At 39.7% G+C, this 14805-nt stretch overlaps 1 protein-coding gene across 1 annotated transcript in view; it reads left to right on the top strand.

Annotated features, from left to right (window-relative positions):
• The window catches only part of cacna1ib (calcium voltage-gated channel subunit alpha1 Ib), a 156584-nt gene that overhangs the window by 57110 nt on the left and 84669 nt on the right, over positions 1 to 14805 (top strand). The window contains exons 7-10 of the mRNA XM_074686023.1: positions 1817 to 2156; positions 2380 to 2777; positions 12494 to 12645; positions 14314 to 14499. Coding sequence (XP_074542124.1) covers positions 1817 to 2156; positions 2380 to 2777; positions 12494 to 12645; positions 14314 to 14499 — 1076 coding nt within the window. The remainder of the gene's footprint in view (positions 1 to 1816; positions 2157 to 2379; positions 2778 to 12493; positions 12646 to 14313; positions 14500 to 14805) is intronic.

The raw sequence follows: 14805 nt of genomic DNA, 5'->3' as shown, positions 1-14805 counted from the left end.
ATCTTCTTCTTTCGGTCACTACCCTACTTCTTCCTATATGCTTACACAAATCTTTAAACAGTAGGACATACCTCATGCCTATGGTATTTAATGCCTGTGTGTGTGTGTGTGTGTGTGTGTGTGTGTGTGTGTGTGTGTGTGTGTGTGTGTGTGTGTGTGTGTGTGTGTGTGTGTGTGTGTGTGTGTGTGTGTGTGTGTGTGTGTTTCTGTACCTGATGGAGTTGGAAACTATGTTGATGCATTCACCTAATCAAGCTTAATGTGCTGTACAAGCCGGAACATTGCACAAACAGAAGCCGGGTTTTATACAACGCACTTCAACTTGAATATTTGTAAGTGTGGGCAGTTCTCAATGAAAACTGTAGGCTGTTATCCTTTCACTCGTCAACCTCAAATTCTCTCTGACGTGCTAACAGCACTGCAAACAATTCAACTGCACACACACATGCACACACTTCTAGAGCCTCACACGAATCTAATTGTATTTCAGTGGCTCTTGCAGAGTGTGAGCATAAATATTTTATGGGATCAGCCAGGGTGCTGAACGGGTGCTGGGACCCGCTGCCTCCCTTTCAGGCTGTGGGTCCTGAGAGATGTCATGAAAACCAGGCAGCCTGACCACAAATTCTGCCTTGGATCAATGAAGAGCAGCTTCAAACTCAAAACACACACGTGCGGTCACTCACACTCTCTACACAGCTCTTCCTTGGTCTTTGAAACATGCAGAGGTTCAGATGGAGAGCAGGAGGGGGTTATCAAGCTTCACAATCACTATTGATCATAGCCCACAGAGTATTCTTCATCCTCTCTCTGCTTTCTCCCTTTATCTCACTCTCTTTTACCTTGACATTGACCTTCTTACTCTCTTCTTTTCCAACTGTTTCAGCCGTGTTCACATGCAAATGGAGGAAGCCTAAATGTATATCTTTATATATAAACTTTTATATGTATGACAAATGTTGCAGTTTAAATTATTAAGATGGAAGCAGAATAGATGTTACAATTTTTTGAACAGAGCTTCTCCTCTCAAGGTCAAAAAACAAAACTAACCACATATGACCTAAGAGCTACAATATTTAGAGCCAGATTTTGTCAGGGAGGAATCAAATCCCTTAAAACAAGTTGTGATGTTCTATGTGGACTGAAGCAGGTTTCACACAACCTGCTAAATATTTAATCTTTTTCCTCTCCTCTGAATTTTATCATGTTTCAATATTTCTCTTGTATACCTGAGTCTCACAAGGTGTTCTTTTGCCAACAGCCATTTCATTATTCATCAAGGACAAACTAGGCCTAAGGCCAGGTATCAGATGCGCACACAGTTTGATCAGCAAATATAGACATCATGGCGCTAGCATCATAGTTCTGGGGTGTTGCAAAGGTTGTGAGATTATATAGCTCCATACAACTCTTGGGCTAGGCTTTATAGCACTTGGGATTAACTGGGACGTCATGTCATACAGTATTATGTGTGCTTTGGACTCAACATCAGTGGGGGGAAAAAAGAGAGAGATAAAATTGTTGGATGGTGAGAATAAGAATTTGCTAGGTAGCTATGGTTGCTTCCTTTTCCTAAGCTAGTTTCATTTATCAAATAGTTTGATTGTGACTGTCAGATTAAATGGCAAAGTAGCAAAAGGATTTTCTACTTTCTAAGAAAATGGTAGCTTCATTGTTTCCACTGTAAACAAATGTTATATTTTTGTTATTTTTGTTATTTTTACTCAGTAATTTCAGCAGCTAACTGCCGGAATTACCGAGTAAATGTAGCACATTAAACCATTTCACGTACAGTGTATGGTTCTCATACTCCCAGGTGGGCTCTTTCTTCATGATCAACCTGTGCCTCGTGGTCATCGCCACCCAATTCTCAGAGACCAAGCAGAGGGAGCACCAGCTGATGCAGGAGCAGCGAGCGCAGTGTTCCTCCTCCTCCACCCTGAACAGTCAACCCGGGGACTGCTATGAGGAGCTCTTCCAGCTGGTCTGTCACATCCTCCGTAAGGCCAGGAGACAAACTGTAGCCTTTTTTAATGCTCTGCGAGGGAAACCTCGTGGCTTCAAGGGTGTTGGGAGAGGCAGAGGAGGAGGGGAACTGAGAGAAAGGAAGGCCAATGGAAGGGGGGGACGTGAGAGGAGAGCAGTGATGAGGCACGGTATGTATTTGGTCAAGCAGTTGTTGTTAGTCACGCTTTGTCTCAAGACTGGTCTCAAAGCCACTTATTAAGGTTCCAGCATCTTAGACTTGACCTACAAGTCAAATCCAAGACAACTCCTACAACCACAGTTTTTGGGAAATATCCCATCTGCTTCATGGTATTGGTCAAGAAAGAGGTGACCTAAACTAAAACACTGACTGTCCTTTACATCTCTTTATAGGTGTACCCTGTTCTCACCACAACAAACCTGACAACCCCTCACCAATGGCCCTCACTGCCACATCCGCCACTGAAGGCTGCCCCATGTGTGCCACAGCCCTTTCGCTATCCGATGGGGTTGGACCAGTCCGCAATGCATTGAATGAGGAAACAGAGGAGGGAGCTGTAGAAGAAACGGACATGGAAGGGGCACAGTCTGAGAGTAAGGAAAAGGGCAAGAAAAGCCAGGCGGGTGCAGGGACAAAGGGAGGCTGTTGTCCAAAGAAGAGCTGTAAGGAGCTGTGGCATGATACCAGGATGAAACTATGGGCAATCGTGGAGAGCAAGTACTTCAACCGAGGCATCATGATCGCCATCCTCATCAACACCATCAGCATGGGCATCGAGCACCATGAGCAGGTACAGAAAGCTGGCACCCTCCTCTGTTGAACTTTTATTTTTGATCATTTTCTTTTTTATTTGATGTCTGATTTCTGCTGTCTGCAGTTCATTTATTTTCAAAAGCTGTATGAGATTTATCAAAAGTTATCTCCAGCTCAGATGTGTCATAAATCATAGGCTTAGCTCTACAAACTCATGTGACTCCCTGCAGATCAAAACTGGCTATAAAATACACTCCAACAATAAAAACGAGGTTAGACTTGAATTTTGCTTTGTGATCAAAAGTCATGAGTTGCAGAATTAATATCTGCTTTCTTGAAGTAACCTTTCTTAGTGAATCTTCCAGCATTTGCACTTTGCAAACTTTGTAAAGGCAATGACCCTCATTTATCAAACTTGCATACAGCTGAAAAATGGGTGTACACAGATCAGCATATCAAATTGAACATGGGCATAGGGTACACCCGTTGTATTGCCAGCTCTGAGATTGTGTATGCAAGTTTCATGTCAGAGGGAAAAGTGTGGCAAAATCTATCAGTGGTGGAGAATAATGGGATCATATGAGTGCAGTACATTTTGAGACAGACTAACAGAGGTTCACAGGGTATATATTAGATATTAGGTAATATTTAGATAGTTAAATTAGATTTGACACCAAGAATGTATGAAACATTTCACTTTTCTACTGCCAATCTGAAAAATACATCTCTTATGAAAGAACAGTGCAAGCAGTCAGCTGATTTTTCTCCTTCCTTTATTGTTTTACTTTGAAATGATTAATAAAAATCTGGTTAGGACACTCGCAGAATAAAGTCTCTGAAGAGAACTGGATCATACTTCTTTTTTTTGTTTTTTAAGGAAGCCTTATTAATAACATGATTTACCATGAAGACTATATTTCCACTCCTTGCAATGGCATAATATAAGTCTGAACTGTGGGAAAAGCAGACAATTTTATAACAAAAGATGCACATCTACATGAGATAACAGCCAATAGGTTTAAAATTAACATCACACTCTGGTGCGTTATTGCGCACAAGCAGCACACTTCTTGGCTAAAAATGACCAGAAATAAGATTAATAAAATCGAGTTTGTAAGTTAACCAGTTTGTGGTCCTGTATAGAACATTTGTATTATCTACATCTGACATGGTGCAGGTTTGTCCGTCCCAATTTAAATATGACCAGACGTACACTGTAATTTGCCCTCACTTGATGAATCACACGTGAATCTTGCCTTAAGCTTGTTTCTACATCAGAATCTACCAACTCCCACTCAAGATTGATGAATGACTGCTTTTGTGTTAATCTCATACATTACAGTCATTACTCCCTGTCGCTTTAAATCATTTGTGATGAGTGAAGCTAGGTTTTCTATCTACATTAGCTTCTATCCAGCTTCAACTCACATTTTTTGTTAAATTCCATTTAAAAAAAAAAAGAAAAAAAGGAAGAAATTCCCTCAGATGATTAAAAAGCAATTGACTTTAAAGTTTTTCACTGAATTTCAACTTCATTCTAAGGTCTCATTTGTCTAAACTGACTGAAAACACTAAAAAAAGAGCCATGTTTCAAAGATTTTCCATCACTTAGGGGCTGTTTACACCGCAACAGTTTTAGGGTAAAACACAATAGTTTTGTTGCGTTTCAGGCTCGCGTTTACACGGGAACAGCGTTTCAGCCAACCTAAAACACAATCTTTTGAAAACGGCCTCCAGAGTGGGATTTTTTCTGAACGCTGTCGACACAGTTGCTGTGTAAACAGTAAGCTGGCGTTCTCAGTTGAAACGATGATGTCACACTCAGCTTTGCAAGAGCGCATACAACAGGAAACAGTACGGTTGTTACCATTGTCGCAAACTACCATGCTGTGCTTGTGACGCTCAATCTGCTGTATCTGATGACTGTCTTCATACAAAATGAAGATCTGTTACTCCACTTTTGCACTTAGTATCTTAGTATTCCCCAATACACCAGATGACCAGCTCAACTCTACTTTGGTGGAGATCTACCAAAAGCTGCTTCTGGACAAGACAGTTATAGCACCACCTGCAGGCCTGGAATGCTTACTACGTTTTCAGTCCCTCGGCATTTCCATGTAATTGCAGGTTTTTTTCACTGCGTTTCAGCGTATTCAGATGAAACATTGTCTTGTAAACAGGTCCTTAAAGAGTACATACTGGAGCCAATCCTGACATGATTGTTGAGTCACACATCTGAATACTGGAATTAATGTTTCAGTATCCCTGTAGTTCTGTGTTTCATTAAGTATTAAGCTTTGCATGCATTACAAAAAAAATATCTATGTTTCTTGAAGAAGCTGAGCGACACACTCTCACTCTTACAACAGTTGTTTTAGAGTGAACAAATAACCACTGCTGCCTTCAGTGCTAGTTCACAGTCTCTTGGTGTTCTTCCTGTCAGTCAATGTCCACACTCCTCCGCAATGCTTAGCTCTACATGTTCTCTCTCCTCCACATCCCTATCACTGTCTACCTTGACTTTGCTTCTTTCTGTCTTTTCAAAGCAGTGTAATCTAACTCCCAAAACAACAGCTAAGACAGGTCTGTGCTAAGGTTAGACAGCAGAATATGAGTTGGGCTAGCAGAACATCATTGCACCTTTGGGTCAGACAACATATTTCGGTATATCCAAGCTTTTAAAAAGTGAATCCCTATGCTGTCTTTTAACATCCGATTACTTTTCTGTTTCTGCCCTCTCTGTCGCTCAGCTCTCTCTCAGGCTTTGTGTCAATATTTCCTGCTCTTGCTATACCATCGCCCACTCACGCCTGCTACCACCACTGTGGTGGGTCGTCTCTAATCTCGGGGTGGCTAAAAATAGAGAGAGACAGAGCGAGGGAGGCAGACAGAGACTTTGCTCCTATATTACGGAGGAAATAGTACGCTGGGATGTCTGTTGTGCTGGCGCCTGTTTGGCAAACCAGAGTCCGTCCTCCCTCAGTTTGATGGAGGGAGGTACCAGGCTTAATCAATCCCTTGGCCCTGATCCTCGTCCTGTAGAGGGGGGCTTCCACCTGTCCCGCTATACCTGTGGGTCTGGGTTCTGTTGCTATGGTACAATAGATCACCTGCTTGCCAAATGTCCTGGAAGCTTCTGTGATGCTTCAGGTTTACTGTTGGCAAGAGTTTTCTATGAGAATAAACAATTTATTGGTGCAAGAGTGTTTTAAAAATGCCCCTTTACTCTTCTACCCTTTTTGTTTGTTTGTTTTTGTTTTTTGAAACCAAGTAGGCATTTTTTAAGTTACATTTTTAACTACATTGTGAAATAATTCCTTAGAATATTGGAGCTTGGAGAAAACTGTCAAAGAAATCCCTTCTTTTTAACAAAATATTGAAATAAAGACAATCGGTATTTGAAAGGGTTTAGGCCAAACGACTGACAACAACCGAACAACTGACAGCACACGGAGGAGGCAGCCCAAAATATTTGACTATGAAAACACAGCAGAATTTGATTTTTTTTTTTTTTAAATTAACCAACAAGATGAGTAAATACAACAGGTATCTTGTTGGGCCCCTAAACTGATACTGAAGAAACTTTCTCAACCAAGCTTTGAATTACAAATGGGACATTTATGTTTGCCAACATTAAGCAGTCAGACCAAGTAATTAGTCTAATGCTAGCTTAAGTAGATAGCTCACTTTTGGCAAGAAGTCATTCTACGAACAAAGTCAAGGTATTATGGACCCGAATTAGAAACCTGTGTTTTATATGACCCACTGCTAAATACATTACTTTACTGTTTTCCGCTACAAATCTTACACAGTGATTGTTATTGTTAACAACACATGAGTTAAGAATCGGAGCACAGTGGTAACTGAAAGTGCTGGGCCTTTCTATGCATTCATTTTGTATTCCCTATAAAATGCAGAAAACAAATCTGTTCTTTTTCACAAAACTATTTGGGGAACAGTAAAGAATGGGAATGTGATTATTTCATCTTGTGAAGAAACCACATTGCATGAATACAATGTTATCTACTATCAGAATGCAGACTGCCTCATACATGTAAATTAAACATTTTTTGTTATGATAAATTCAGTACCATCTAAGAACTGACAACATTATAAATAATATAATTTGTCTAGAGATGTAACTGCCTCATATCGAAATTTCTTACAAGAGACTTTAGATACTATGCTATGATTTACATTTCTAAAATAATAATAATAAAAAAAAAAAAAATGTTATTAAAAAAAAAAAAATGATAATAAAAAAAACAAAAAAAAACAAAACAAAACAAAGCAATACAGGATGGATTGCCCAAGTGAAGGGACACCTCTGAAAATTCAACAGCTGTTTGGGGATTAATAATGCAGCAACGGGATTGGCACATTGGAAATCCAACAAGGGTGGATAGAGATCAAACAACACTGTTAATCGAATGTCTCTCTCTGCCAAAGGACAAAAAAAAAGGATTAAAACAGAAGGAAAACTGTGTGACTTCTGTTGCAGAGGCAGCCATAGTTGTTGAGATATTGAACAACTCCCACACACTTAATTACAATTTTCCAAGTTTCAAATGGTGGTCATATCTGAAGTGGAATCATAGCAGAAAGCAAATGTGTTTTGTAACCACAGACAAGAATAGGCCAGAGGAATCAAAAACAGAATCGGGGTCTTAAGGAAAATAAACGGTTTCTATATAACAGTTTCTGGAAACAATTTAGTGGCTGGAAATAGAAATAAAGGACAATACACAGAGATTCAAATTCTACATTAATGAATTTAAAAGGCTGTGCTGAGTTAAATGCAACTCTCTTCATGAGTAGCCAGAAATTCTTAATACTTAATCCAGCCAACAAAGGCTGCTGAATAGACATTTGCTTTTATATTTAACATTTTTAACCTTGCATGGAAATAAATATATATGCATATTATGTGTTTTTTTTTTTTTTTCAGAACTGAAGCTGAAAATGCAGCATAATATGTAGATTTGTTGTGGCTTGGATTATTATATAACTGCTTTTCATGCAGATTACCATAACAGAAGCTTTGGGTTGTTTGCTGTCAGAAATGTTGAAAGGTGTTTCACTAACAGGGGTCAGACAAATGTTAAAAGCATTGGAGTGCTGAAAAGGCTAGGGAAACTGAACCTGTTGCGAAAAGTTCTAAAACTTGCCATCACCCTCATAACTCATTTGGCTGTAACAAAGTGAGCATTTTCTAATCTGTCAGCTTTACTGACCGGAGTCAAATGGGGTTGTCTCCCGTGGACTGCTCAAATGCTGCTATCAAAAGGATGATGGTGCACCACTGTGTTCAGGCTGTGAATTGACTAAAAAAAGGGAGAGATGAATAGGACACAAAAAAGGTAAAAGAATAGATTTAATAACCCATTATCTGAAGCTAGACAAAGGTTATCGCACAGGCTGCTCAATTGCATTATAATTTGATCTCAATTCATTATAATATCACTAAATGGTTATTGATTAATGAATAATGTTTACCAGTAAAAATCACACAACTCCTAGAAATGTTTCTTGTACCATTTCTCTTTTATTGGTCGTGACAAAATGTTCCAGTTCTTAAATAAGTAACTGTTCGATTCCCTGTTTTAAATAAATTGTAGAACTTAACTGTATATCATACGTGGCATCCCTTGAGATTCCCATCCACAGGGTGTCAGTTACAGAAAAAAAAAGTTTTTGAATAAGAATGATTCAAAGTTAAGCCTGACAGAGAACCTGCAAATTTTCCCAATAAATGCAAACAGTCAGAGTGTAGCCCTGACAACCACCTAATTCATCACACAGGTTGTATCAGATTACATTACACTTTACAAGAATTATAACTCAATGGAAACAGTGAGTTATTCCAGTCAGAGATCCCAAGAGGATGAAAAGACTTAAGATCTCTAGTCCTAGGTGTCACACTCTCAGTCTCAGCCTCAGCCTCTGTCTCCAGCCTAATCAGCCTGACTCCACTCACCTGTGCTCCTGCTCACACCTGCACCTCATCTGCTGCCATCAGGCCACCTATATAAACCCCAGCTCCACACACGGTCATTGTCAGACTGTCTTCGCACTCACGCTGAGAACTTCAGACCTGTCTTCGGACTGCTTACCTGTTGCCTACAAGTTCCGTCCCAGTTTCTGCCTGTTAAGCCTGACCCTCGGCCTGACTACAAGGTATCGACTAAAGCTTCTGTTCGTCACTCACCCGTCTGCCTGAGTCCCCGGCTGTCGATCCTGCTTCTGTCTCGGACGCCGAGTTCTGCCTGTCCTGATCCGTGTTGGTCTACCTGGTACCTGATCCCTGCCTGTCTTCGACTCTGAGTATCGCCTGAATCCTTCTCCGTGTTGGTCTGCCTGGTTACTGAACCCTCGCCGGCCTTCTACTACGTGAGCCTTTGCCTGTACGTCTCCTGTGTGGCTCAGTCAGGAGAACGCTCGTCTCGAGATCCTGTGGTCGCGGGTTCAATCCCCGCTCAAGCCGCAACTCCCTGCATTCAAAGACTGTCTGAGCCTTTGTCCCAAACGTCTCCTGTGTGGCTCTACTGAAGAGACACTCACCCTTCATTCCTAAGTGTGCGGGTTCAAACCCCGTTCTGAACTGTGCCTTTAAGTTTCTGCCAATAAAGACTGTTCATTGTTTATCACCAATTACTCGCTTCTGGGTCCTAAATACAAACGTGTCACTAGGTGTTCAGGAAAAAACACAACTCTCTGCTGTTTTCTGATTAACTTAACAGTTTGGGTCAGAGGCCTGTACAGCCAACGGGGCTGTTTATCATGTGTGCAATACTAAAGAGTGAATTAACTTGGCTGAATGAAACATAGGTTAACTCCATCTTTTGTCTTAGTAGAGTTGCTTATTAAGGTTTTTTTCAGATTTGCTGTTAACTCTGAAAAAGCCCACAGTGGACAGGATTTTCTGCAATGTAGGAACCATGCTAATGCCAATTTTGTGTCAGCGACTGTGAATTATATCTGACAGTCATTGAGCGTAATTAGTAACTGTGAACGATTTAGGCAACTTTGCAGTTCCTGGATACTTGCACTGTACACAAAGCAGTTTTTTGAAACCCTACCCTGTCAGCATTAAGCATTTCTCTTTTAGCTGTGCTGAGGTTAAATTGGATCACTCCACAAGTGCATACTACTTACTTTTTTAAAACAACTGTGGATCCTCAGCATGATGTCCTCTCCCCACTCCTGTTGTTTTATTCCATACATCAGCCAACCGGAAAACACTTCAGATCTGTTCCTAGGTCTGTGGTAATGAGATGGCAGTAATGGATCTCTGGGGGCTGCCAGTGCAGTTTGGCTGTTCTGCAAACAGCGGTCAGCCATCACATCGTTACCAACACTGGTGGGCACGCATCATTAGCCTGTGTTTTCAAACAGCTAAACACTCATTAGTACCGACAAACACACACACACATATGAATACATAGAGCGGTACAATCAGCAGCACAGACATAGAAATGTAAATGCAGGACACAGTGCTCATTGATTCTTGGATGGTAAATGTCAGAAGCATCATTGCTGGAGCTACAGAGAAGCTCTGTGCTGGATATGATGATTGCAACAAATTTGGCTGTGTGTGTGTGCCCGTGTGTGTGTCTTGCGCAAATCCACATAGAAGCAGAAAAGAAGAAGTCAAACGGTGTCAGGGAAAGCTGAAAAGAAACACTGCAGCACATTAGCAATGAAAGACTTACAGCAAGTAAAAAGAACTGAAATATCTGTAACAGCATACGGTGGGAGGCTAAGAATAAACACTCAAAACATGTTCCTGCCAATACTGAGGTGTTAACAAGACTGAGTGATCTTATTCAAATATTGGCAGTGGGCTAGAGTAACCATCCCTTCACTCTCACATGTAATAATTGCTTGATGTAGTCACTTCCTGGACCAAATATGTTGATGTACAACTCTTGGCAGCAAACTTTGGTCCTTTCCACCTGTCTCTAACGGAATGTGAAATATTGGAGCTTTTCACCGACAACATTTGCAGTATCTCTAATTGATGACAAGCAGTGTAATGTTTCTTTGCTTGTGAACTTCTGCTGTGTTGGCAAGGTTTCATGGCTCAGACTTTATTTGAACAATTACTTCTTTATGGCATCAATACATTCACGTGAGAGTGCAGCTGTGAGGAAAAGCTCTTGATCTTAATCTCCTCACCCCTTCTACCATTTGATCCGTGCAGAGTCAAATGGCTAATAACAGAGGAAAAAAGATTACATTCATAAATGAATGGAAAAATTAAGGACCCAGCTACTGTCCTGGTTTTCTTTTCTTTTTTTTTCAATTACAGTTTAATATAAAGAACAGCAGAGACATATTCACATTGAAAAGGCTGTGAGGAGTTTCCAAGTGATTTGCAAAAGTAGATATATAGATAAAGATGATCCCAAATCAAGTCAGGCAGGACTAGATTGATTTACAGCACGTCTAGGTCTCTATGACAACACCATGCTGACAAAGCTTTGAAGTAAGAAGATGGATCTGAGTTTTTCTCAGCTGAAAACAATTTCTGTGATTAATTTTGTAGTGGTGGTGGACACTGAAGCCTAACTGTCAGACAGAAAAGGGACAAAAGAGCAGAAGAAAGCTAAACGGGAGACTGATACAGCCCAAGTTAAGGCGAAAACAGGGGTTTAATTGTTTGTGATAATGTCCATTCCAACCCACATGCAGAAGTTATTTTGCAGTGGTCACGTCTCAGAGTACCAGGCTGCCAGCTGCACTGAATATAGATAGCAACTAGACTACATGCAAACTGACATTTGGTTTCTTTTCTTTTCTTTTCTTTTTTTTTACACACTACTGTTTGTTAATGTATGCTAGTGCTAAAAAAAACAACAAAAAGAGCTCAGTTTTTAGCTCTGTTTTACTTATCCATTTCTCAGTTTTGTCAACTAACCCCTATCAAATTTCTTCCAGTATCCTACATGTTTAACCATATTGAAATGTTCAACTGTGACTGTTATTGGGCAAAGTTAGCAGTTTAACACACACAAAAAACCATCAATGCTTGCAAAATTGTTAGCATATGTAAACATTTGCAGAGCAGCCTATTGAAAATATAGCTCACATGAAATATTAATATTTAAAACATTAGCATTTTTATGTGTTAGTAAAGCAGATTTATTAGATTAAGCTAGCATGCTGGTCGTTAGCACAACTGGAACACTGTAGCTAGATACTAATTAGCCTCCACCAAGCACAGCCCGCCTAGAAAGATATTGTGAAGAGTTAATGTTGCTAAAATTTCATTTCAGTATTTAATAAAATCAATACATAGCAAAGCATAGTTTTACAATAAATATAAGCTAACATTTGTAACCTATGGCAAAAACATGCTTAATGTGATGCACAAACGAATCGCTGTTAGCAAAGCATTACAACATTCGAATATTGTTCTATTAATATCAAAGGTAACATTGTTACATTTACCTTTTTTTTTTTAACTCAGCCAGTGCCACCAAAGACGAGTGTTTCCGTTGTTTTATAACCTAAAGCAGTGCCAGAAGTGTAACTGTAATTTCTATCAATAAATGGCTAAAAGCTGCAAGGATACCAAGAAGTAGAGGTGTCAACGTTTTGTTAACATTTCTGATGTGTTAAGAGTCACAAGTTCTTTTTTTTTTTGTTGACTTTTGTTCAACTTACCTTAAGTCTCTTTTTTTTAATCTCCTGTCAACCTCTTGTTAATGCTTTTTTTTATTTCTTGTATTTGTCACTCTGCTTTGTCAGCCAGAGGAGCTCACTAATGTCTTGGAGATCTGCAACATCGTCTTCACCAGTATGTTCTCCTTAGAGATGATCCTCAAGCTTACAGCATTTGGCTCCTTCAACTATCTGAGAAACCCATACAATGTCTTTGATGGAGTAATCGTCATCATAAGGTAATTGGATGTTGAAATAATCTTCGATGTGCCACATTGCTGCAGATAGGGGTGTGGCTTCTGGATTAAAAATGTTTATATATAATTTTTTTGGGATTGTCAGACTGTTCCAAAAAAAAACACAATTCTGGGGTTGAATTATTCATGCCATGCTTTGTCAAACTGTCATATCTCTTCTGCCTGGTTGAAATGTAGCACCTGTATATATGTGGATGCCAGAGCGTCAGGCAGCAGTGAACAGATATTGTCTTTTGTTGTGTGTGCCTGACGCGTCAGGTAAGTGCCTGTACCTTTGATCAGCAGGCGCTTTTCCCATTTCATCTGTCTGAGCACCTTTGTCTATGATCCTCATTATAACCCCGAGATCAAATACACATCAAAGCAACTATAACTGAACAAGATCAAATGTGGAGCCCATCATAGAGATGCATGTTGATTGAACATATCTACAGCTGTCTTCTTATCCCTGGCTGCACAGCCAATTTCCCTCTCTTCATCTATCCGAATGTCCTCAGCTATTCAGACAACCCATCTCTGTAAAAGCGCCTCCATTCAGTCTTTGCCAGTGCAAGGCCGCTGCTGTTTTGGTACTTTGTCTATGCTATTTTGATGAACAGAGTGGGGCTTTTCATGAGAAAGGACACATTACTTTACAACCAGTGGTTCTTGGATCATAATCAAACCTACCTGAAGTGAACTGAAATGTAAGCTCCTGTGATTGTTCTGCAAGACTAATCACTAATTGAGAGGCACTTCATATTAGGCACGAGCTTAATTAAAAATGCTGAAATATTAGATAACCCTATCAAGGCACAATGAATACAAAAAAAATGAACCAAAACCCACATTTCATGTCATACAAAAGCTCTCAAGAGAAGACTTCAGCTATGATTTCATGGGCCTCCGTGAATCCAAGCAAGAGTCTCATCGGAATTAAAATACGTAATTTTCACTCAAATTGATAGAAACATAGCAGAAGTAATGCAAAATGTGTCTGTAGTCTACCTATTTTCTTTACTTGAGACTCCAAAAAAAATGTTGATGGTCAAAAAAAAAAAAAAGAAAAAAAAAAACACAAACAAAACAGAACAGATAACATACAAACATTTAAAGACATTTAAAGTCATACACATGTCAGAGGAAAAGAATCTGGTGCAGCTATGTGGGAGAGGCATTTTTTTAAGTGAGGGTGGTGGTTTTTTGTTTTGTTTTTTTGTTTTTTTTGTATTACAATATGCACAATCCTGTCATATCACACATCTTAATCTGTTTACTTTATAATAGTTTAAATCCATGATCAGAACGGTTTGAATCTGAATGAGGAAAAACTACTCTTGAGCATCAGTTCTGAAGTCTTTTTTTTTTTGTTTTGTTTTAATACATGTATGTTAAAAAAAGTATGTCTGTCGGCCAAGACAAAACACCCTTGGTAAATCTCGGGGAGGACCATGGTGTTGATCAGACCAAAAACGTGACTTTGCCTTTTTGTCACACATGACTCTAATCCAGTTTATAAATGGAGGATTGATAACCCCCCAAAAACCATACTTGGTTACTGTCAAAGCAGAAAATACCTTTTTACTAACTAGATTACCATATTCCTGCCATAACTACAACACCAAAGTTATATCTGTTAATATGTCACTTTGTCTCTTTGGTCTTTCTCAGTGTCTGTGAGATCATTGGACAGTCGGATGGAGGACTATCTGTGCTAAGGACTTTCAGACTGCTCAGAGTGCTGAAGCTTGTCCGGTTCATGCCAGCTTTGAGAAGACAACTGGTGGTTCTGATGAAGACTATGGACAATGTGGCCACCTTTTGTATGCTGCTCATGCTCTTCATCTTCATCTTCAGGTACGTTGATGCACTGTACCTGGGCAATGCTTAGTGTATATTTTTTGGTTCCTCATTCTGAGGCCAATCACAAATTGGAGTCTGTCCGTGCCTCTCAAGCTCATCATCAACAGCTCCAAAATAAAGACTTATTTTCTTTTTCTACAATAAATTTAAGTTTGTTTCAGGGTTAAAATATGATGGTAACAAGAGGGTCAAGAGGATATTTGTTCTTCTATGTATAAGTCTCTTTGTTTGAGCTGCCTTTTATCCTTTGCAGAGTCTTCTGCACCTGTTTTACAGCTGCCATTGAAGCCCAGAAGGTCA

This window comes from Halichoeres trimaculatus, unplaced genomic scaffold (genome assembly GCF_033239565.1).
Source record: "Halichoeres trimaculatus isolate MK-OKI-2021-1 unplaced genomic scaffold, fHalTri1.1 fHalTri1_scaffold_2, whole genome shotgun sequence".
Taxonomy (NCBI): Eukaryota; Metazoa; Chordata; class Actinopteri; order Labriformes; family Labridae; genus Halichoeres; species Halichoeres trimaculatus.
This window is presented reverse-complemented; position numbering and strand designations above follow the sequence as displayed.